At 35.5% G+C, this 25,360-nt stretch overlaps 1 protein-coding gene across 4 annotated transcripts; it reads left to right on the top strand.

Annotated features, from left to right (window-relative positions):
* Positions 1–5,621: 5,621 nt before the first annotated feature.
* SALL3 (spalt like transcription factor 3) lies at positions 5,622–23,581 on the top strand. 4 transcript variants are annotated; one of them, XM_075270879.1, is made up of 4 exons: positions 5,622–6,610; positions 16,190–19,123; positions 19,340–19,680; positions 21,900–23,581. In XM_075270879.1, the coding sequence occupies exons 1-4, from the start codon at positions 6,526–6,528 to the stop codon at positions 22,329–22,331; spliced, it is 3,792 nt and encodes a 1,263-aa protein (XP_075126980.1). In that variant the 5' UTR covers positions 5,622–6,525; the 3' UTR covers positions 22,332–23,581. The 4 variants fall into 4 exon arrangements, with proteins under 4 accessions (XP_075126980.1, XP_075126979.1, XP_075126978.1 ...); XM_075270878.1 differs by having other exon boundaries at positions 5,623–6,610; positions 16,187–19,123; XM_075270877.1 differs by lacking the exon at positions 5,622–6,610 and adding an exon at positions 7,097–7,583 and having other exon boundaries at positions 16,187–19,123.
* Positions 23,582–25,360: the final 1,779 nt, after the last annotated feature.

The following is a 25,360-nucleotide window of genomic DNA, read 5'->3' as shown; positions in this document are numbered from 1 at the left end:
CATGAACTTTAAAAACTGAAAACTGATTGCGCATTTGCAGCCTAATACTGTATATGCCATCTTTTGAAAGGTATTGATATAACCAATGTTGCTCACTTTACCTCTTTGAATGTTATAGTAGATTGGTGTGCGTGCGAGCGTATATATGTACTTTTGCCATATATGTTTTTTATATACGTATCTAAGCATTGTACTAAAGTGTGTATTTAATATTTTACTATCAGATTCGTAGTTATATAGACACTAGATGCTAGAATGCTTGCAATAAACAGTGTACATATTCTTTATCATAGTACGAGTTATTTGGAGATCAATAGAAGACAACACATTATTTTTAACAATATGTGTAATAAGAAGCTATTATGTTACAGCAGGCAGAGGGTTAACAGTGTGATGGACAAATCATAGGGGGAACGTTTTATAATTGACTTACATGCCAGAAATCAATTTAAGAATGTCATGATTTACTGTATACTCAGTACACATCAGACTACCTGCATGTACAATACAGCACGCAATGATGATAATAATTATTGCAATAATTGGAATAAATATTATCAGTACTATTTAGAATATGATTATGACTGTGATTATAATCCCTTAATTATTTTTTTTATAAATTGTGGGTATTTCAATAGAAAATAAATGATATACATTTATGCACATGCACACCCACGCACACACACATATATACATATATATATATATTTATTTCACACTTCCCTATTTGCTCAGTGTCCATGATATGCTGATGAGCTGATCAGATCACAGGAAAGTTTTAGTTGCCAATGTGTTTCTGGGGCACAGCATGTGGCATCGTTTGTAGACAATAATGGAACATCTTTGTAATTGACATGTGACCTGCTATTGGGGCAGCCTGTGGTAGAGCAGGGCTCTGATGGAAGAGGCATTTATCCTGACAGTGGCAGCTGCTGTTATAATAATATTACTATGGTAATACGGCTGGGATGCAGTGTAAAAAGTTAGCAGCAGCTGGCACAGTTGTGTTTGCAGCGAGCGCAGCACAGACTAGGTGCACAATACAGTGTTCACACCAGGGCTGATTTTACATGTTCTACCGCAATGGCACGAAATGCAGCGAATCCGTAATTACACATTCATCTCCTGTAAGAAATACAGTAGTAATTTACACATAATATTATCCAACAGCAGACTAAATAATAACGTGTCGTCTCCTCCATAACAAAACAACGGGAGATAATGGACGAATTAAGGGTAATTACAGGGGGTGGGGGTAACTTTAGCTTACTGATATCTCTAGGTAGTCACAACTCTCAGATGATATTTGTGGGAGTAAGATACTGTGAGGATATGTACATATATATATATATGTATATACATACTGTATATATATGTATACGTGTATGTGGGTGTGTGTTTGTATGTGTATAGATAGTTGGGTGTGTGTGTGTGTAGATAGTTGTGTGTGTGTGTATATATATATATATATATATATATATATAGATATATATATATAGATATATATAGATATATAGATATATATATATATGATACATATATTTTTTTTATTTTCAATTGGAAGATGTATGATTTATTTAAACACCTGTACTGTGTGCGCAATAAAAATAAGTCTAATAATTCAAAAATAATGCTAATATAATTACAATTATTATAATTATTATGGTCATTCTGTGCTGTGTACTCTGTGCCTTCATGTAGTCTGAAGACAGGCGATTTGCTGACATTAAATATAAAGAGATGTGTTCAACTTTGAGTGTGCTGAGTATACATTAAATCGTGACATTCTTAAATTGATTCCTGGCATGTAAGTCAATTAAAAAAGTGCCCCTTATGATTTGTCCATCACACTGTTAACCCTCTGCCGGCTGTACCATAATAGCTGCTTATTACATAAATTGGTAAAAACTGGGCGTTTTCTTCAATAATCAAGTTAAAATAAAGTAGAATATATATATATATATATATATATATATATATATATATATATATGTGTGTGTGTGAGTGTGTATATATGTAAATTGTATTCAGTCTACGATCAGTGGTGTTCTGTGTAACTAATAACAAGATGGTGTAGTATCAAATATACCCTGTAGTAGTATGGTCAGATATGTATTTTAGAAGAAATATATTGTCGGCGTATGTGGCAACTCCTTAACTAACAATTCCTTTTATAAATACATGGCAAATGTATATTCATATAACAACCCCACTAACTGAATATTGACATGAATTGATGTAGTATTTATCATAAAGCACAGTTAAAAACTACTCAGCAACTAACCGATACATTGGACAACTCCTTAACTAACAATTCCATATATATGCACATAGCAATCCAAACCATTCTAAAATGAATGCTGTATATGGAAAAACTGATGTATTATTTATAGTAAGGTAAGGTTAACAATTACTCAGGAGACACAAAGTTATTACTTAAATATCATTTCCACACATATATAGAGAATGGAACAAATAACATAAAGTGGTGTTACATTCACATAGCAGGTAAGAAATAATAGAGTCAACGCCTTAACTAGCAATTCCTTATACAGTATATTACCAAAGCCACACAACCATTCCATATTGTTGTATGTGCTTATGTGTTATAGTTCTGAAATATAGTCGGAGATTACTTAATAAAGCAATTTTCCATTTAACATTTTTAGCACATTCAATACCATTTATCACCTGTGGATAATTCTTTAACTATCCCTCCCCCCCTCCCAGTGTTGTCAAACACTCACGATTTATTATTCTCATGTTTTCAGTTCTATCGGACGCAAATTGAAATTTTTCTCTACATTCCCTACTTTCTATGTTTATCTTTAAGGGAAAGCAGAGAGGAATAATTTCTTGTATCTGAAAAAAACACAGAAAAAAGAATAAATATCAAAGGGGCAATGATTGAAGGGGTGTGTAAAAAATATAAAAATGTTTAGAGGATACTGAAAAGGAATTGGCATGTTCTAAAGAAAGACTGGTGCCTTAAACCTTTAAAGACTCTGCCTAGTTTAAGCATTAAGATTTTCCATTTTCCATCTTCACATTTCAAATTCCATATAATAAATGGGTTAAAAAAACCAAACTTTTTTTTGGGGGGTGAAAAAAGTACAAAAACACATTTGTAGATTAAATCTTATTTTTATAAAAAAAATTGTTTTTGCATCAGCTAAGAGCCATAACTTTCTAATTCTTTAGTTGATTGTGCGGTATTAGGCCATGATTTGGAGGGACAAGCTATATTTTGTATCGGTTTATTTTGGGATACAAGGAAGGATTAACACAAACAGGGATTTTGGTGTTGTTTAGTTTGTGTTGTTACAGATGCAGCAATAACAAGTGTGTATAGGTTTATTATTTCATATTTTAACAAAATAAAACGTGTGAGGAGAAAATGGTGATTTTTTTTAATGATTTAATTTCGCATTTTTAAAAATATTTTTCAACATTTAATTACATTTTTTTCTATTAGTTCTACTAGGGGACTTGAACATGAAATCACTCAATTTCTGAAATAATGCACTACAATAATTCTGCATTGCAGAGCATTGTATCATATCATTGTTACACTGGCTAGGCCTAATAGGCCTCCATACACAGAAGAGTCAGGGCCACTGTGAGGCCTCTGGCTGCCATGGCAACCCACCAGCACCCTGCGATCAGGTTGCAGAGGGCCTAGGGGCTTACAGAGGGAACCCCTTATTTTTGTGTTTAGAGGCACTGTTGCTATTGGCTGCAGCATCTAGAGGGTTAAGCTGCATGTATCAGAGTTTAATAGACATGTCAGAAGTAGGCCTTACAAGGAACTATACCAGTGAGAATTCCAAATATGTTGTCTACCTTTCACAATGCCTCTGTGTTCCAAAACATGTAGAGAGAACACCCTGACATGAGATGTTAGAAATGGTGAACATATTAATATGATATCAAAAAGGGATTTCAAAATTGTGGTGTAGGAATTGACTTTATTATTTATTTTTTCTTTAAGCTGTATAAAGAACAAAGTAATCCGTTCCATATTATTGAAATATGGAATGGTTTTTTTTGTTGCTGTGCCAATATATATATGGAACTGCTAGTTAAGGAGTTGCCCGATGTATTGTTTTCCAGCCGAGTAGTGTTTAATTCCACTGTGTGATAAATTATACATTTATTTATCTATTAGTTTATTGGCTTACTTATTTTGCCAGGCTTTGGATGCTGTGTATGTATGTATGTAGCAATGGAACCGTCCCTTGTATTAGTTACCTGTAAAGCAATAAATATACGATAGATATTAAGCTACCAGTTACATACATATACATGATACATGTACAGTTATCAGCCTTAAGGAAGGGCCAATTGAGTAGTTTTACTGTGCTGTAGTTTGTTACTATTGGGCAAATTGTTATAGCAGAAATGTCATTCAGAATTATTTCAATTATGATAAATACTGCTATAATTGCTTTGATTATTATTATTTTAATGCAATGCTTTGCTACCAATAATGAATGGATGAAAGAATTACATATCAATGACATTTCAGAATATATATTTATTCCCCTGTGATAAATGTTGTCAGCAAGTGGTTGGTCAGTGGTCGACCATGTGACATGCTGGTCTCTGTGTTACACAGTGTACTATTATTAATGTTTCTAATAAAAGCTCTTGTCTTATGAGATGTGTGTGTATTTGCTGGATGTCATTTCAGCCAATAACAGAAAAATAACTCAAGAAGTTTGAAAACTTCACCGTAGACGCCAACATCAAAAATTGGGAACTGACATCTCAATCGAATAAGTTTAAGGTGTAGTAAGTGTAAACGATACAATATAACCAATCTGAGTTATCCCTGCATATAACATCTGGGGTGCACAATGAACTATATGACTATTTGAGGCCTAAAAGGATGACAGTTTACATACCGGTATTTCATTTAATCATTGTGGCATTTATTCATTACTTTTTTTTATATATACCTTGACAGTACTGGATTTGGACCTATAAGCAGTGGCAGTACTTCTTTGTAGGACAGGTTAGTAAGGTTTTTCTTTATGTTTGCTTTATCATTGTTATAGTCTGTCTCCGGTAAGTGGGGACTGTAGGCTGACAATATAGACAATAGGCTGTGACTGGAAAGAAGCAGGACTAGTAGTTATTGGTAGTCAGAAGAAAGTGGAGAGAAGCTGGCATACTATGGTAGGTGGTGACTGGAGACAAGCAGTAGGGGATAGTGGTGAGAAAACAAGCAGAAGTAGTTTGTAGGGCTGAGCAGACAAGCAGTAGTATGTAGTGGTGCTGGGCTGCGATTAGACACGAGAGAGCATTGGTGCGGTGCAGAGCTGGGTGTGTGGTACATCCTAGTGGCAGCTTTTGTCCCTGAGTGCGTTCCCCTGTACCACATTGATAGAGTTACAAGACTAGCAGCAGCGAGCAGTGCTAGGAAAGTACAGTGAGGAGGAGATAAAGAGCACGCTACATCCCAGGCTGGATATCAGAGTGTGTGAGATGCTGCTACCTGATGTCTAGTGTCTAGCTGCACATGCTCCATATTAGCTGCTGGGAAATCCTCTAACACCCACTCTCAATAGGACGTGTGAGGGAGAGGGAGGGTGACACATGTACAAGTGCTGCACTTTCCTCTTCTAACCTGGCTTCCCTCCCATCAACTCCACCACCCACAGCAGAGCCCATCAGGGCCCACCCCCTCCCTGGCAGCTGTGTGAGAGTCGAGTGTGCTCCTCACAGGGTCCAGAGAGAAGGCTGTGCAGCCAGGGACAGGACTCTGCCTCAGCCACACGCAAGAAGCTTGCATCTAGCAGCTGAGGAAAGTCAGCACACAACTCTGGAGAGCTCCAGGCTGTCATCTCCATCACTCTGGCTTTCACATTGATTGTTACAAGTCCCCAGAACACCACCCCCTCCATCCTGTGTCCCAGGGAAGCGATCAATTACTCATCCACCTAAATCCATACATAAATACAACTTGATCTTCCCGATGTGATCGGCGGATGTGATCCAGTGTGTGGAAGTCTCCTGCTAGTCAGCTCCGAGAAAGGGAGACAGGACAGAGGAGAGAGAAGTGCAGGGGATGAGAGCACAAGGTCGTGTGCATGGACTAGGGACACCAGAGTGAGGTGAAGGGGCGGGGAGACAGCACAGGAGAACACGGCCACAAAGTTTCCTCACATCACTGGAAGACACAACAGACACCACAAAGGACACCAAGGGTCACACAAACACGGCGTGTGCCCAGGACCCGGCGAGGATGTGACCTTCCTGCCTGTGTGTGTGCCCGGGAGGAGAGACAGCAGCTAATTGCAGGAGCCCATCCCTCATCCCCCTGCCCCCTCCCCAGCAGATAATCGCCGTGTATTATTCACCATTATACAGGCACATGCGCAGTGAGCTTCACACCGGCACCGGCTCATTCCCCTCATTTTCCAACTCGGCTATTTGTGAACTATTTTTTTTTTTTTATTTGCCACTGATGTATCTGCAAAATAGCAGCAACGAGTCCCAGCTCCCAGCAGCAGTAGCAGCATGTCTCGTCGTAAGCAAGCCAAGCCCCAGCACCTGAGATCGGACGAGGACATTGGCACCACTGAGGTGCTCACTGACAGCAACGGTGAGTGACGGGACAGGGGTCCTTACCTATTATTTTCCAAAATGCACTTTTTTTCCCCACAGATCCCACTTACTCTTACTCCAAACAGACCTTCACTGATATGGAAAAAGTACATGAGTACAAGTATTTATCCTACAGTAATATAAGCAGCCGTACTTTATATGTTATACCAGCATCAAGAACAATAATGTTACCTAAATAATTATTTAGTGCATGCACATGTGGGAATTTGCCATTACATTGTTATATACACACACGGCAGAGCTAAGTTTGCCATTTGGCACAACTCTCTGTGGTATCGGGATGTGTTATTAGTGGTTTACCATAGGACTGCCTGGTAAACCTGTTAAGTTATTTTAACTTGGGTTTATTAGGATGCACAGTTCAGTAACAAATTCATCTCTGCTACATCTGTTCAGGAAGCCATATCTGGTGTGTTTATTGCCTCTCAACATTCCAGCGTTGTGAAAATTGAAAAGTATTTTTATGAGTTTTGGGAGTAATATTGACAATCTTTCTAAAGCCTGGAGCTTGACCAGGAGTTTGCACCTGCAGAGCAGACAATAGTGCACAGCAGAGTGGCTGCAGGGATGACAGTGGTTGGTTTTGTTGGGACGTACAGGGCTTGTGTTTTGATGGCAGGGGGTAGTGCCCTCTACAATAGGTGTAAGTGACCTCTTCTTGTTGAAGAACATGGGATACAAGAGAGAGGGAAAGTTCCAGTGATCAGCAGGAGCTTGTACCATCCCAGTCTGTGTCCTTCCCTGCAACTACTGGGGGAATAGAGAAGGGAGGAGGAGGAGGGGGCTCTGCTGATCTTGTTTTGGGGATGGAGAAAGATCGAGGCTTGTGAAAGCCTTTCCGGAAACATTGTGCATTCTCTTGATGTCTCAGACACACACAGAAGAAGAGGGGCACTCCATGCCTGCCCCTGCCCTCTCTGCCGGGGAGCTGCTCCCAAGTTCAGCCAAAGGTGAGGGGACCCTTTGGGCAGGGGGTTGTTTTGGAAGCTACAGTGCTGCCTGTGGTTAAAAGGGTTACAAGGGACTGGGGAGGTGGGAATTTGGAAACAGTAGTTTATCCATGGAAGACATAGGAAGCTCCTGCTTGGACTGATGACCCTGGACCTACTGTCCGTATAGTCTCAGTCCATCCACACAGACATCAACACTTACCCAAAAACATGGAGCTCTCTTTACATTTCATTAATAACTAGTTCTCCATTTCTTTCCACTTTCCTTTACCCAAGTCTAATAATTTACTGCTTTGAAAAGTAGATTTATTTTATTTTCTGATATTTATTTTAAAAGTCACAGAGAAGCAAAATAGTGCTAAACCCCCCAGTCAGATTTGATGAAGTTTCCTGATATGATGAGACTTTGTGGCTGGTCAAGGCATCAGCTCCTAAAATGAGAAGAGATAATCTGGTGGGCTTCCTGCTCCAAAGTAGCCGTATCATGCTCACTAATGATAGAGGAGAGGTGTTGAGGAGGACAGGCCTTGCATGGTGCGTGTCCTTTGAGGCAGCGATTCCCAGATGCTCCCTTTTATTCCGTTAAACAGTACAAGCCATTGTGAACAGCCCTTCAGAAGAGTTTCCTGGATTTGGGAAGAAAGTATCTTTCTTGGAAGCTGTTTTTATGGCTAACAGTGAGTCTTATCTATATAGCTGTGTCACTAGAGATTAGAGAAGGAGATATGCTAAAAGAAATGCTTGCATATGGTCTGTAGATTAAGGGCAAAAGGAGGTTTTTGTCATGGAAATGTTTTTTTGTTTACTTCATCACTTAGCATTTCTTACACTTGGTTTGTTTTGTATTGCACTCAATGACTACAAGATCAAATGAATGGATTTATTTCTACGGAATAAGAAAGACAGCCTTTCCATCAAAGGGTCTACATTGCAGCCCAGCGAGGATTTTTTGAAGCTTGCTTATTGAGGGGTCTGAATAGCTTCAAATCTCTTTTCAGTGTAACCTCAAAAATTAAACTATCTATATAATTCTGCGACCATTGACTGCACTGTGAAAGAGCAAGACTCGCTGATAACGTTTTCATCTATTAACATATCACATTTCAAGATAGACATTTATTTTTATCGAAATTAAATAAATTAAATAAACTTTGTGGGATGGCTGTGAAATCCCAGTATGTGGAGATTCTCTAACATATAAATTCTTAAAAGAAGAAATCAGAGATTCTTAGAGAAAAAAGTTCAATAAATCCTCTATTTTTAATATTCCGTTTTAGAAATTGAATCCAGTTAATACAAATTAATTAATTCTTCCTAAAATTACACTGACAACAATTTATACAATGTTGTAATTTTGTATTTTATTTATGTGCACATCAGTTGTACCCATTATAAACTATGGTTATCTGTAGATAGATTCCATGAATGATATAGAGAGCTTATTAAGATGATATAGTCATGTATTTTTTATTTATTACATATTCATTTTATTTCATATTTACTTTCTTTGCAACTTTAATTGTAACCTAATATGTCAAGCCCACATAAAATTATACAATTATTTAATTGGCAATAGAAAAAGAATAATAAGGAATTGTAAGGAGAATTTTTTTTTTTTTTATTGTAGTATAAGTGCTTTTAATTTAACTGACCATTGACCTGCTTAGATTTTAGCACAGTTTATTTTTCTAAATAATATTTGAGATCAGAAAATGTGCTATTTTATTATATATTTGGTTTACATGGAAGAAATTTAAATTTAGGGTTTAGAATTTCAACATTTAAAGTGAGAATTCTATATATTTATTTCTTTATATACATACACCTTTACCAAGCATCTCAAAATGTATGTATTCTCTATTATTATTGGTTACTATAACGTAAGAGCTCAGCAGTGTAAGCAGTAGTTTATGGAGCTGAGCTTCTTGTATATATTAAGTTCTTTCTGCAAGTTAAAAGATGAAGACACTGAAAGAGTTTAAGTTCGCTTTATATTACAGCTTGAGTCAACCATCATTCTTAAAGGTTCTGATGAATGCTGAATAACAATGAGATGCAATAGTCTTTTCCCTTTAAAAAAAAAAAAAAAAACTTTCACAAGAGTGATTGTTTTTAGATGAGTGGTGCGGTTTCACTGGCTAGTACAGGGGTGAAAAGTACACCAATAACTATTTAGAATTTGACAAACAAGTGGTTATTTTTAAATTTAATATAAGAGAAATATGTCAAAACTGGGTCAGGTTTCTTCATCATATACAGCTAACACTGCTGTATTCTTCCTTTTGATCTTTAATGACGAGAAGGGTACGTCATTCCCCAATTGAACATTCGCTGTGATGCAAAAATAAAGGAATAAAAATTAAGTTTCAATATTGGTTTTACATGTGTATTGCTAAAATAAAAAAAAAGCAGCTAAAATATTTATTTTCTATATATTATTTTGCATATTAGAAATAGAAATCAATAATATTTGTGAAGTTTTTAACTCTTTTAAGTGAAGAAGGCCCATTATAAGGAGTCACTGTAAAATGCATTACAGATTGTGGTTTTTTGTTTTGTTTTGTTTTTTACACTGCATAGTATATTTCTATTACACTTATATTTGGTTGATATAAATACTTTTTACATTCATATGATATCATATGAAATATATAGTTGTGCATGTTGCTTTTCAGGTTTTTATTATTATTATTATTATTATTATTATTATTATTATTATTATTCACAACACCCCCTGTTTAAATTCTTTCAAGACAGCCTATTAGTGTCTTATTTCTAGGCATTAATGCCCAGCATACACTAGAGATTCATTTTGTTTGGTGACATTGAAAAGGTGGGACTGCATGAAGTGCCAACAGGTTTCCAATGGCTTGTCCCTGAGGGTGGGTGTTTAGAAGTGCTTTGACAAGGCTGGCTGATTTAACCTTTGCCTGTTTTGCCCTGCCAGGGGTGGCCACTAGATGTCAAGCTCATAATACAATTAGTACATCTGTGCAGTTGACCTTGGCAGCATGGTTGCTTCAGTTGTGATAAGTGTTAACACTAGAATTGAGTGTTACCTAGAGATCCTACTACATGCTACACGGACCAGTATATGCGATTGTCTTTAAGAAGTCTTTTAAAACAGGAGGTCATATGTTTCGAGGAGTGCTGATTATACATGTATCCATAGGCAACTCTATATTTCTGATAATCTAGACTAATAAATATTAACTTAAGGTGGCACAAATAGAATATATTATTGTAAATTTAGAGATGCCTATAGCATGTTGACCAATTACATATAATAAATATTATATAATAGATATAATCTTATTCTACATCACTAGCTTATAGCTTTTCAGTTTGTATAAACTTCGAACAATTATCCTAATACAATATTTTTTTTTTTATACAAATCCGTTTGATTTGTTTCATTCATTTAGATATGAACTTAAAAAGTGCTCGGTAATTCATATCAAGACTTCTATAATCATTTTATTTGGTTTTTTAAACCACGAACCCTATATTTAGTGCCCCCACCTCTTCTGAGTAAATTACGTGACATACAGTACTTAATTAAAATTATTCAGTCTAATTTAATAGGGAGCCTGAAGCTCTATCTAATATATTGTGTTCCCTCAAGGTATTGTCATAAGTAATAAGCTTTAAATTAAAATATTTATTCTTTAGATTATATGACAAAGGCTAAAATAAAACGGGAAAACGACACAATAATCTAATATATACAAAATAGAATTTTCCTTTAAAACGTTCATTCAATTGAAACAGCTTTTTTGTTTCTTCAAAAAATAAATCTCACATTTTCAATACCAATGATTAAATGTTTTATTTAGAAATTAATTTATTGCAGCATTGAGTTGTGTATATATCTAAGTGAAATTTTTTAAATCATTTTAATCTTCGAGTGAACAAATAATAACAACCAAGTAAGATAAAAACACATACTGGTGTAGTTAACCATGTTTCATTGGAATCTGCATATCTGCTAATGATATTGGAGATGCTAAGCTAGTCTCTATGCACAGTGTTTAAGTAGCTAATGGATTGCTTTCATGATCACAAAACTAAAAAGAAGGGGGAAAAAAAAGACAAGAAGACATTTGGTGACTATGCCACAGGTGGTTGTTACTTAACAAATTCTGAGATTTAGGCCACTGAATAGATTAATCTAAATATGCTAGGCCCATAACATTGTGCATAGCAATAGTGCCCTCCACTGTTCACTGTCATGTTGACAGCCATTGTGGTGTTTAAAAGAGGGCAAAAATTTCTATTGAGTCTGGAATTTCAACTACATTGTTGAACACAGTAGGGGTCTCTATTTGTCTCCTCCTGTTTCACAGCTTGGGCTCTGTATGCGATAATTCATCTTCTTTTATGGGAATCACAGCCATCATAAAGAGTTAAAAAGAATTAATTTGCAAGAAAACAAAATGTTCTCAAACAGTTTCCTAGAATTCAGGAAAATCAGCCCAGAAATGGGAAAGCCACTTTGCAGCATAAGAAATACATTTTCATGTCTATACTTTTATATACTTCGACACTGTGGAGGAACAGATGATGCACCTATATGCTGTTTTATGTAAAGAAAGAAGCAATTAGCTTTAAGATTATCCTGAGTACATGCCAGGTTATGTTCACGAGCCTTTCAGCTAAGCAGAAAAGTAAAGTATATGGCAACATAGTATCTGGTTTTGGACATGGGCTGTTCTCATCTTACAAAATTGGATTTAATATTTTAACTTAAATTGCAATTTATATTGAAGACATGGTTTGCTATGTTTATGTGGATTATCATGGAGTAGCTTAAAACCATGGCGTATCGTGCAGTGTGTTATAAATGTAGCCTTATACTGTATTATCTTAAAATTGTATCTGTAACTGGAAAGAAAATAAGCACATAGGTCAATAATTCCTTTAGATTTAGCTTCTTTTTTATATAAAATACAATTTTTAGAGAGAGGTCTAATTTGCCATTCAGCGTACAGTACCAGCAAAAGCTTATTTCTTGGTGTAATTTCTAGCAAATCTCAAAAGTACAAGTAAATAGGTGAAGCCCAAAGATTGGAATCCTGCGGATAGATCAACTGATCTGTCTAAAATGTATATGCTGTTGCTATAGTAGAATCATAGAAAGATGAAAGTTGTTCATTATTACCAAATAAAATCAGAAAAGTGAAGCTTTCTATGCTCACGACCATGCAGTGAAGCATATGCTGCCTTATACCTAGTATTAGCATTCAGTATGGTGCTTTAGACCCAGTGCGTTATCCTTTTTACTACAAGCATCCATGTGTGGTCTTGATCAGACAAAGATTAAAGTTTCCAATTTACATGTATAAAAAAGTTTGGGGAGAAATGCACCTTTTAAGTGAACGATGTAAAGCTTAGAATGATATTTCTATTTCAAGCATAATTTTCAAGTCCATTAAGGACAGGAGCAGCAATTAAATATTAAGCAGGCCTGCTAAGCATAATGTTCTTCGGTGTGTGTGACACTTCTCACTTACTCAAATTTTACTTAACTTAATGGGGGAGTATAGGAGACCTTAATATCTGCATTGGTCAAACTCTTCTTTGCTCCTCTTAAAGTTACATATTAAACAAATTTGCAATTTAAGTGCACTGCACAGTTATTATCTGCCCTAAAACAAGGTAATGCTGTTTGCATTGGATAATAATGTACTTTTCCACAGATAGATGAGCTGCTAATTGTGTCATTCCTGGAAGACTTCTATAGGTTATATGTTTCCTGTATACAGCTATTGGTATTTTTATAGTTTGTTGTGCGTTATATGATTTTAAGAAGTCATAATTTTTTTTTAATTTATCAAATATCTGTGGTTTTGTATTTTTATCATAGTGTAGCTATACTGTTTTATCAGAATATTTACCTATGTATCACACTCTACACACGTAATCGTTCCATACATAATAAGCATGTACTATCCACTTGTTTTACAGTCAGTGATATTGATATTTGGCAGCAGCTGATGATTTACGTATACACGTTCATGGAGGTAACTCAGCACACTACTGTTTCACCAGAATACATTAAAAATCAAAACAATCCAGGCAGTGTTAATTCATCCAATTCTACAGGAAACCACTTGAAGAGAAACATGCCTCTTGTATTTTTAAACTGCTGTAAAAAAGCCAATTCTCAGTGACCAATTCTGAACATGATAGTGTGTTTGATTAAAAAAAAAAAAGCACCACAGCTGCTCCCATTACTACAGAGAACATTACTGCGTAAGGGATCCAAAAATATACTTCAAGTAGTAAAATAGTTTGCACCATACATATATTGGTGCGTTTGCAGCGAAAATTTCATCAATTTTAAATTTCATCACGAATACTTGTATAGTAGGTAAATATTTAACTAATTTTACTAAATCAAATTGAATTTTACAGAAAAGAATTCATGTATACCATTATTATTTGGATTATATTGAATTCAAGCATAAATATGGGTATAACTTTAAACCTATAATGCTATGATAATGCATATTTATACATATAGCAAATTATATTTTACTAAATATATAAATAAATAAAATCAATTATAAAGAAAAAAAATACAGTTCTGTTTTCTGAATTCAATATGCCGGCATATTTATTATTCTGTCCTTTACTGCTTCCTTTTATTATTTATTTATTTATTTTTTTAATCTTTACAATTATTTATTTCTTAACATAACTCATTGTTATTCAATTGTGTTATAATTCCCCTTACTATTCTTTTACTACCCATTGAAAAAAAAAATAAAAAAAATAGTAAAATAAATGTCTTTGCTTCTGCCACGCATTTCTAAATCTTTTTCACAGAAACTATTCTAAATGTCTCTTTTTTCTATAAGCTAAATATTAATTTTTGTAGATTATATTTCAAGATGGATAAAATGTTAAAATTTTGCCTATGACCACAACATTAGCAATAGAATTGGGTAAACTTAAAAAAAAGTGTTAAAGAAAATAATAATAGAAAAATATATATATATATATATATATATATATATATATATATATATATATATATATATATATATATATTACATACATATAGAAAAATGCATTTCTATATTTTATTAGTAGCAAAAAAATTCCACAATGGATACAAATGTAACGAACTGATCTATTTTAAATTGAACTATATTTGTATTTTAAATCTACAATAATCAACTTACAGTATAAGTTTGATTTATCCATTTATGCCACTCAACACTATGCATTCTGTTACTGGCTGTACTGTCAAAATAATGTGTCTGTAATAGAAGGAGAATATGAAGATACTGAGCAATGAGTGACATTCCTACCGAGCAGCTTTTCAAATCCTAGAAATGTTTTTTATATGATCATTTCTCATTCCAGCACAGCTATTTATTTGATCAGGTGTGAATTAGAATTCTGTTCATTAAACATGCTTGTTATTCAGCACAAGAGGGTAACGCAAGTCAGAGGAAGTGACTGCCTACAACAGTAATTAAACATGTGTAACCAATTAGTGGGTTTTCTACAATGGCACAAGCATATAATTTACAGAGCCTTTCTATAAGAATAGATGAAAATAGGTACAAAACGTGTGTCTGACTGCAGCATACTTATGTTTAAACATGTCAGCAGAAATGGAGTTTAAATATGTAATTCTTAGTTTGTTCACAAATCTGTGAACTCAATGCTGTGTCGAAATAACATGTAATTTTACTTTCCTGCTAACAAAATATGGCATTTGACAGCATCAATTATTTTTGTAGAGGACTAGCAGTTAAGTGTCAGGTATTTTTTTCTGTGTTTAGCATAGATCCATTTACCGCTAGAAAAGCAGTTGGCATGTATCTTAACTCTGATTTGATTTGAAAACTGACAATGACAATACGTCTTTTATAATTCTTTGTATTTAGGCCGAAGGTTAAGGTAATTAAAATCTAATGGTTAATAAAGAGCACAACCGGGTCTACTAATAGTTACCCGACGTAAATGATAGCTGACAGTATATTTATATTTAGTTATGTTATAAGCAGCCTTCACAGAAATATCCTTTGATGTGAATATATTCTAACTGATCCAACAGTTATATAGAGTAACGCAAATCTGATATGTCTCAGCTATGGATAAAGACTATGCATATAAATAGTCAGAGACCATAGGTGAATAACAGGGGTTCAACTTTGTTGTCAGGCACTGCTGCAAGTTTGAAAGGTTACAGATTAGTTTAGCAATGTTAACTGAACTGGCAAAGGCATCTATAATTTTGCTGGAAATTAGGAAGCTTGATGCTAAAGGGGAATCCTAATGAGCCCATCAAAAGCTTGATTTGTACCCAACAGACAAGGTTGCTGTGAATTGTATGAAAATATTGGAAATCAATGACTTCTATGGAATTTCATTAAGAAGCAGTATCCACAATTGATAGAGCTTCATAATTTGATGGATTGTGCAAAGAAAAATATTAGCTAGGTAAAAGGAGTCATAGAAAATTGTTGAAGTGGGGTAATTTGTACAAAATAAAAAGTATTGATTTTACTCGTGCAAAATTTTCAAATGTAGAGTACTTTATCTTTCAGCTTAATAGCTTATGCAGTCTTTTCATTTGCTTTTAGCAGTACCTGGGGAAGGACCAGATGATGGGGATAGCGGGAATGAAAGCCGAAGTGGAAGTGAGGAGACCAATGTTTGTGAAAAATGCTGTGCTGAATTCTTCAAATGGACTGACTTCTTAGAACACAAAAAAACCTGCACTAAAAACCCTCTTGTGCTGATTGTAAATGATGATGTAGCAGCATCAGCCTCAGAAGAGTTTCCCGAGCCATCTCCTGAAAGCTCTTCAAGTGATCACGCAGAGAGCGAGACTGCAGAGGAAGCTGTCCAGGTAGAAAATAATGAAACTGGTGATATAAAAGAAACAGAAAAGGAAGAGGAACCCATGGAGGTTGAAACCACTGAAGAAAAAAAATTTCCAAATCAAGAAGCCTCAAACACTTCTACTCCTCTACCTCAAATACCAGATCCATCTTCCATGACTAATTACAACATGCCAAACACTAATGTAACATTAGAGACTCTTCAAAGTACAAAAGTCGCAGTTGCACAGTTTTCACAAAATGCGCGGTGCATAGGTGGTACAGGTGCTGCCACTGCTGCGACAGCTATGGCAATTCCAATGATTCTAGAACAACTGATGGCACTGCAACAGCAGCAGATACACCAGCTGCAACTCATTGAACAAATACGCAGTCAGGTTGCACTGATGAATCGTCAGCCACTACGTCCTCCATTGACCTCTTCAGTTCCAGCACAAAATCCTCCAATTCCAACACCCAGTCAACTGCAGAGCTTTACTGCACATCCAAGCCTTCAGTTAACACCTGTAGTCCCACCTACCCTTGCAGGATCAATATCTAACAATCAACCACCATCATTTGAAAATCCACAACATACATCACAGCCTGCCTCTGGGGCCAGTACCCCAAATATCCCATGTTCTGTCTCTTGTACACCAACAGACACAAGCACATCCTTATCAATTAATGCTAAATCAGTATCAGTAACCCCTAGTCCTGTGCCCAATACAACAACCAGTGCTACTCATCCTCAGAGCTCATCTACTCCTCCGTCCATTGGACATGGAAATATCCTCACCTCACCTTCCAGTTTGCCAAGCCCACTTCTACCTCAAAGTTCTTCAAATAGTGTGATCTTCCCCAACCCACTTGTAAGCATAGCTGCAACGGCTAATGCATTAGATCCCCTTTCTGCACTTATGAAACATCGTAAGGGAAAGCCACCCAATGTATCAGTGTTTGAGACCAAGTCCACTTCTGAGGACCCATTTTTTAAACATAAATGTAGATTTTGTGCCAAGGTCTTTGGGAGCGACAGTGCTTTACAGATCCACTTGCGCTCTCATACAGGTGAAAGGCCTTTTAAATGTAATATATGTGGAAATCGGTTTTCCACAAAAGGCAATTTAAAAGTTCACTTTCAGAGACATAAAGAAAAATATCCCCATATTCAGATGAATCCATATCCTGTTCCAGAATATCTTGACAATGTCCCAACTAGTTCTGGAATACCATATGGAATGTCTCTTCCTCCTGAAAAGCCCGTAACAACATGGTTAGATAGCAAGCCAGTATTACCAACAATTTCAACATCTATTGGGTTGCAACTTCCCCCCACAATACCAGGTGTTAACAGCTACGGTGATTCACCCAGCATTACTCCAATGAATAGATCACCTCAAAGGCCATCTCCTGCATCAAGTGAATGCAACTCTTTGTCTCCAAGCATAAATCATACTGAAACCATGGTAACATCTGCAGAATCTCCACAGTCTGCTCAGCCAGCGACAACAACTGTCCCAAAAACAGAACCCATTGCCCTTCCTCCTACAGTCGCACGAACAGCTGAACCACCTGCAAGTGGACAAATATCATCTCCTGTGACAACATCTATTCCCACACTAACAGACACCACCATATCAACAAGCCTCCCAAATCCAGTGCTTCCGTCTATGCCTGAGCAGTTTAAAGCAAAATTTCCATTTGGTGGTCTTTTAGAGTCTATGCAAACATCAGAAACATCAAAACTGCAACAACTAGTTGAGAACATTGATAAAAAAATGACAGACCCGAATCAATGTGTAATTTGTCATCGGGTACTTAGTTGTCAGAGTGCTCTTAAGATGCATTACAGAACCCATACAGGAGAGAGACCATTTAAATGCAAAATTTGTGGACGTGCTTTTACTACTAAGGGGAATTTAAAAACTCATTTTGGTGTTCATCGGGCAAAACCTCCATTAAGAGTTCAGCATTCATGTCCAATTTGTCAGAAAAAGTTTACGAATGCTGTTGTCCTGCAGCAACATATCCGTATGCATATGGGTGGACAGATTCCAAATACCCCCTTACCCGAGGGCTTCCAAGATGCAATGGACTCTGAACTTTCCTATGATGAAAAGAACCTTGAAACACTGAGCAATTATGATGATGATTTTGATGATAATTCTATGGATGATGAGCTAGATATGAAAGATACAGCAAATGACCCTTCTAAGCCACTAATACCATACTCTGAGTCATCACCCTCCTCACCTCCCACTGTCATCTCAAGTATCGCTGCTTTAGAAAATCAGATGAAAATGATTGACTCTGTTATGAGTGCACAGCAATTTATTGGTTTAAAAACCTTAGAAAACGGATCAGGGGAAAGTGATCGCTTAAGCAACGATTCTTCATCTGCTGCAGGAGATCTTGAGAGCCAAAGTGCAGGCAGTCCTGCAATGTCTGAGACTTCTTCATCGATGCAGGTTTTGTCACCCGCACATAGTCATAGCGAAAGCATCAGATCTAAATCTCCCCATGTAATTAATCAAGAAGAACCACCAGAACTACAGCTTAAGACAGAGAAACCTGACAGTCCCTTGCCTGCCCCAGAAAATGAAGGTGCACTGGATCTGACAGCCACCAATCCTGTGAGACCAATCATCAAAGAAGAGGCCCCTTTTAGCCTGCTGTTCCTGAGCAGAGAACGTGGTAAGTTTAAAAGTACTGTTTGTAATATCTGTGACAAGCCTTTTGCTTGCAAAAGTGCATTGGAAATTCACTACCGCAGCCATACTAAAGAACGGCCATTTATTTGTACAGTCTGCAATCGTGGGTGTTCCACTATGGGTAATTTAAAACAACACTTACTGACACACAAATTGAAAGAGCTCCCATCTCAGTTATTTGAACCCAACTTTACTCTAGGTCCCAGCCAAACTACTACTAGCCTGGTCACCAGCACAGCGCCTGCCATGATCAAAATGGAAGTGAATGGTCACACCAAGCCGATCTCATTGGGTGAAGGTCCTCACCTTCCAGCTGGAATCCAGGTTCCTGCTGCACCACAGACAGCGATGAGCCCAGGCATCACTCCTATGCTGGCACCCCCTCCACGACGAACTCCCAAGCAACACAACTGTCACTCGTGTGGGAAGACCTTCTCTTCAGCAAGTGCACTACAGATACATGAACGTACTCATACTGGTGAAAAGCCATTTGGTTGCACAATCTGTGGTAGAGCATTTACCACAAAAGGGAATCTTAAGGTAAGGTGAAATCTCTCCAGTCATACAAAAGAAAAAGTAAGAATTTGGGGAAAAGAGCAGTCAATTAAATTTACACAGTTTAAGAATTTGCATAGATTGAAATGTCATTGTCATTTCATAAAGCAAATTACATGAAATGTTCTAAAGGCGGCCAAGAATCCCCCCCCATAAAAAAAACAGGCATCCTTGTGCCCAAATGCTTTGAACATATGAGAACTCTGTATGCACATGCTGCAGATGAGCCCTTGAACGATCATTAATATAGTCTATAAACCATATGCAGCTGTAATTTCAATCTAGTTTTGTAAACTTTGCCGTTTACTAGGTCTCTGTGAATACATTCACACTCTCTATGAAATTAAGACTTTCCAAACAAGTAGGTGAAACAGTTAAAGGTTAATTATATAGAATACAAGAGTTTTGTTATGACAATGACTTAAATCCTCAAGCCCTTAATATTTGTAAAATTCTGCTTTTGTAGAAAACACCCCAGAGGCACATTTACCACATGTATCACATTCCGAATCGTGTGCACATTATAGCGAATGCTTATAGGACTGACGGGTCATTATTTATGTGTGTATGTGGCATTAGTTGGCTTGCTCAAAAATGATAATACTTTGGCCACAGAGTAAGAAAGAAAATCTTGTCACAGCTATTTGTTACATATACTGTGCTTTAATTATTCACAAAGAAAAAAACGTAGATAATATTTACTTAATACAGCAGTCTTAAATTATAACTCAGTATATACAATATATATAAATAGGTAATTTAGGTGATCTTTTTCTAGTTGGATAGACTGTATTTTGTTTAGCCGATATAACTGTTTAATTCAAGCATCTTTTCTTTCTTACGCTGACTTTTATAGTTTTGAGTTTGCCTTGTATAATTTTAGATGTGATGAAGCTTTAGGTCAGATTAACATATTTTTCCTGTACAGCAGCATGATTTGGAATTGTTGCTTTGGTCTACGCGCTGTTGTTTGTGGGATTGAACCTTCGGACTCTCTGATACTTCTGAGCACAATGTCTACAATGTTTAATTGATTAAGTAGACAAAATGTGCCAGATCATTGTGTGTGTGTTTGTTAACTCATAGTCATCTGCAAAATTCTTTTCCTTTTTAACTGTGCAGAATCATTATGCAGTTTGGAGACTCTTCCATTAGGAATAATTGGCAAATGTAACCTCCCCTAGAGTCTAAAATCTTAACATTCCGTGAGCACCTAATTGACTGAAGCTGTTCCCCTCTTTCTAATGGATATTTAGTTCAAAGAGGCTTTTAAAAATGAGCCTCCAAAGTTTAAAAGTAATTTTTTTTCTATATGAATCACGACATATGATTAAAACATTTGTTCAGATAGCAAATCAAAAAACTTTGGTATGTATATACATTGACATAGGAGATCTTTTTGGGTGGTTCTTTTTTTTTTCTTTTAGTTTTTGGGGTTTCTTAGTCTTTGCTTTGACCACTTAAAAGGTTTAAAATACGCAATTATTACAAATGGAAAGGTCTCAAATATGTATCTAGTAGATAGATAAAAATGTTAAAATATTATTTTTACCATCGATGCATAAAATATTTATGGGATTTAGATATACAGAGTTCATCACCGCTGCCAACTCCCTCTAGGTATAAGGCAGGTTTCCTCAGCCATCTGGATATTGAACAAGCCATGGCATGACTTAGTTTATTATTCTCGAGGTTGTGAAAAGAGATTTTGATTGTTTGTGCTGCCTGCTACTGTATGTTTTCTTGTTTCACAATATACCTATGTAGAAGAGGAATGCCTGTGATAGACAGAGTTATGCTTGGCTTTGTTATATTGTGCACCTGCAATCTGTAATTGCAGACCTCACAGAGGTATTTTAGAAGAATTGCCAGCACTATTTTTGTAATCCAAAATAAAAACATAAAATAAATGGACAGTATAATGGACAAATTTTTTATAGTACAGAATTTGTATTTTCAGACGCAGATTTAAATTTCTAACTTGTGATAAAAAGGTTATTATATATTTTTAGCAATTATTTCTGCAAAAATATCCTAGATATGCTGGCATTTAAGCAAATTGTATTATTTCCACATTTTATTCTGTTGCTTTAATATTGTTCGTTTCATATTCTAACTCATTTGTTTCATTTCTGTTACAGTGAATATACACTGAATATACTAAAACCTATATGCGTTGTTGTTTGTGTCTTTTTTGCGCATAGGTCCATATGGGGACTCACATGTGGAATAATGCTCCCGCAAGACGTGGTCGTAGACTTTCTGTGGAAAACCCAATGGCTTTGCTAGGGGGAGATGCACTGAAGTTTTCTGAAATGTTTCAGAAAGATTTGGCAGCTCGAGCAATGAATGTCGACCCCAGTTTTTGGAATCAGTATGCTGCTGCTATCACAAATGGGCTGGCTATGAAAAACAATGAAATTTCTGTTATACAGAATGGAGGCATTCCCCAGCTCCCTGTCAGTTTAGGTGGAAGTGCAATTCCTCCTTTAAGCAACATGTCCAGTGGGATGGACCGAACACGTACTGGTAGCAGCCCCCCTATCATTAGTATGGACAAAGTGGGCTCTGATTCTATTGTAAATCGGCCATTCACAAGGTTCATTGAGGAAAACAAGGAAATTGGCATAAACTGAGTGCAATGGAAAAGACAAAAACAAAACTATCCAAGACTCCTCTCCTCAAGTGTTGTACTATTTGTTGTACAGTTTTTTGAACTTATCACAGTGACCTAACCCATATTCCTACTGCCCCTCTCTCATAGCAAAATGCAGAGACTTGTGGATGCTGAAGAGATGTATTTTCGAGATTGTGCATGGTACTTTCAGCAGTTAAACTGACTGGAATGGACTTTTTTCCCCTCTTTAAACATTATTCAAAGTTCATTGGATAAAAAGTGGACACGGGCACCCAAAAGCTGTTTGTGTTTCCTATGAAAAGATTCAACTTGTGTAAAAACTATAAATTCTTTGTCCAAAATAATTGCTGGCTTTGTTCAAATTAGATATAAACTTGAAGTCTGTTTGTAAGGATTCTAATACAGTACTAAATAATCTGAGTTTAGTATTCCCAAATGCTGTGTATCATTACAGTATCCTTGTCTGTAATATTTATAATAACTTTATGCGGGTACTCAAGATAAAAAAAAAGCCCCATTCTTCAGTGATATTTTGTACAGCAAGATACATCTGAATTTGTGACCCTTTTCTTAGCAAGTTTTGTTTGCTATAATCCAGTGATGTTTATTCCAATGCAGGCAAAATTGTGACATTTTATTTGGACGATAGCATGCTATACATGTGCGAGTATCTGTCTGTAACAAATCCTTTTATTTAAATATTTGTAGCTGCTATGTGGACAGTCATTCAATATAAAGAGAAAATGTATGGAGAACTAGTTTGATGGTTGGAGAGCCATTCACAGTCAAAACTTTTTCACTCTAAAGTATTCACATCATAGGAAGCTGTGAATAAAAAAAATCTTCATGTTAACTTCACTGTACAATAAAAGGTAATGTTTGTATATTGTGCTCGCAAATTCTTAATTTATAATGTTGCACTTTTGGTATTTTATACTATGGAAATTTGTAGATAATACAAAAAGAATGACCAAATATGTGAAGTAATGCTTTTTGGGTCAAAGTAACATAAGGTAAAAGAAAAAAGGACATTAAATAATGGATTATCTGTTACTTTATGTAGAAAAATAGTCAAATCAAAATTGTTTGGCCTATGCAGCGATACATCTATAAATATTCTAGATTCTAATGTACATAGAATCCAACTAAACATGTAGTCTACCTGTCAAACATCCAGAGCAGAATTGAGCATTTTCTCAAAAAGAATTCTACTTTCTTTGTTTCTCCCTATAAGGTGGTATAAATAAAGAAAAAAAATATTTGTCAATAACCAGAAGACATTTTAGAGTTTACATTTTTATTCTCATTCTGTTTTACATTTGCTTTGTTACAATATTTTCCACAAGAAAAGTAAAGACATACAGAAATAAAGAATAATCATGGTGGAATCCCTATGTCATGATATACATTCAACACAGTCAGTATTGAGTGGGTAGTAAGCACTTGTATTATATTGTACATATAGTGCATAGCATTCAGTGACTGTAGTCAAATCAAAAGCATATAATGTTTAGTTACCTCATTAAAACCCTTCAATCCCATATCATTTATTGGCATTCTAGTGCAAAAAATCAGCATAAACCAATAAAAAAAAGTTGCATTATAGTCCATTTCTATTTTTAATATGTCTACTGGACTATTTAGAAATAGTAAATATGACATTTACCAGAATGTTTTATCTTGTCTCACTTGCTTTATCTTATTGTGGGAATAAATACATAATACTAGATATGCTTATTGAAGCATGCGTAACTAAGGATAGAAGAAGTATTGGTAAAAGCCAATCATATCGGCATAGTGTGAGATTACAGTTTTGTTTGTGATAAAAAGCAGCAGAAAACACAAAATATTTTTATACTGCAGTACGTCTCAGAGGCAATAAACTGCTTGAAACGTGGGCCTGAAAATTGTTATTTCAGAATTTCTTTCATTTCTGTGTTCATGGCTTAAAACAGGTACTGATCTTCAAGGATGTCTTAGTCCAAGCTCTTTTTTTATGGAAATTAATAAAATGCTAGAAGGAATTTGGTTTGTGAATTGTGTTGCTGCATCGGGATATTAAGGCCATAATTATTCACTAAGTATATTTGATAACTTACCAACATATGTAAAACACAATTCTGTTTTGATACTTCTATCCCGATTATTAGATAATCTGATTTTTTGCTCTTTTTAGTCATAAATAAATTATGCTCATGATATAAGACTCTGAAAGTTCTGGTTAAAAGATTTAACCTCAACAATTTTCTTAACGGTGTTAAATTTAGCTTCCTATCGATTATTAGCCCAGTTCTTTTTAATTTATTAAAATATATTTGCTGCCTAATTAAATTATGGATGAAATATGTATTTTACCCTTTTAGGGATTCAAAACAAGTGTAGTTTTTAGCATTTGTTTAACAACCGTAATAAATTAAGGCAAAATAGATCTCAACAGTAATTAGATGAAAAATATTATATGAGCTGAAATAAAAGTGGAATCCACTGTGTAACATACAAATAAAACACTAGCCAATGTATTACATATAATCTATATTTACGCTATGTGTTACTCTTGGGTTTAACCTGTTTTTGGATTTAAATATATGAAAGCAGAAATTGAACAACAATAAATAATACATTATAGCTTTGCCAAAAATAAAAGAAACATAATATTAACCCTTAAGTACTATCATGGTGTCTATTATAATGATATGTGTATGATACTGGTGTATGATAGACACCATGATAGGGTTAAGTAAGCAAATGAAGAGAATGCTCATTGTTACTTATTTTTGCTACAGATGTTCTAGCAGTAGTGTACATGAACTCTCTGTAGTTTTTTTCTCCTTACAGCTATTGTACAAAACAGTCCATCAATAAAAGCTTAAAATTACATAATCATATACAGTATATGAAACTTGCAGAAGCAGTCGGTGGCATATGTGAACAGCTAGGCTTCGAAACAAAGACTCCCATGGTAATGATAACCATGGGAAATGCTATATTAATTTATTATTATTTAAAATTGTATTTAATATTTTTTTG

Source organism: Leptodactylus fuscus, chromosome 4 (assembly GCF_031893055.1).
Source record: "Leptodactylus fuscus isolate aLepFus1 chromosome 4, aLepFus1.hap2, whole genome shotgun sequence".
NCBI classification, from domain to species: domain Eukaryota; kingdom Metazoa; phylum Chordata; class Amphibia; order Anura; family Leptodactylidae; genus Leptodactylus; species Leptodactylus fuscus.
The sequence above is the reverse complement of the archived record's forward strand: the minus strand, read 5'-3'. Positions and strand labels throughout refer to the sequence as shown.

Coding starts and splice junctions, on each gene's coding strand:
- SALL3 (XM_075270876.1), top strand. CDS start 7,496: ATGTCTCAGACACACACAGAAGAAGAGGGGCACTCCATGCCTGCCCCT. Junction 7,584..16,189: donor GCTCCCAAGTTCAGCCAAAG/GTGAGGGGACCC, acceptor TGCTTTTAGCAG/TACCTGGGGAAGGACCAGAT. Junction 19,681..21,899: donor CCACAAAAGGGAATCTTAAG/GTAAGGTGAAAT, acceptor TTTTGCGCATAG/GTCCATATGGGGACTCACAT.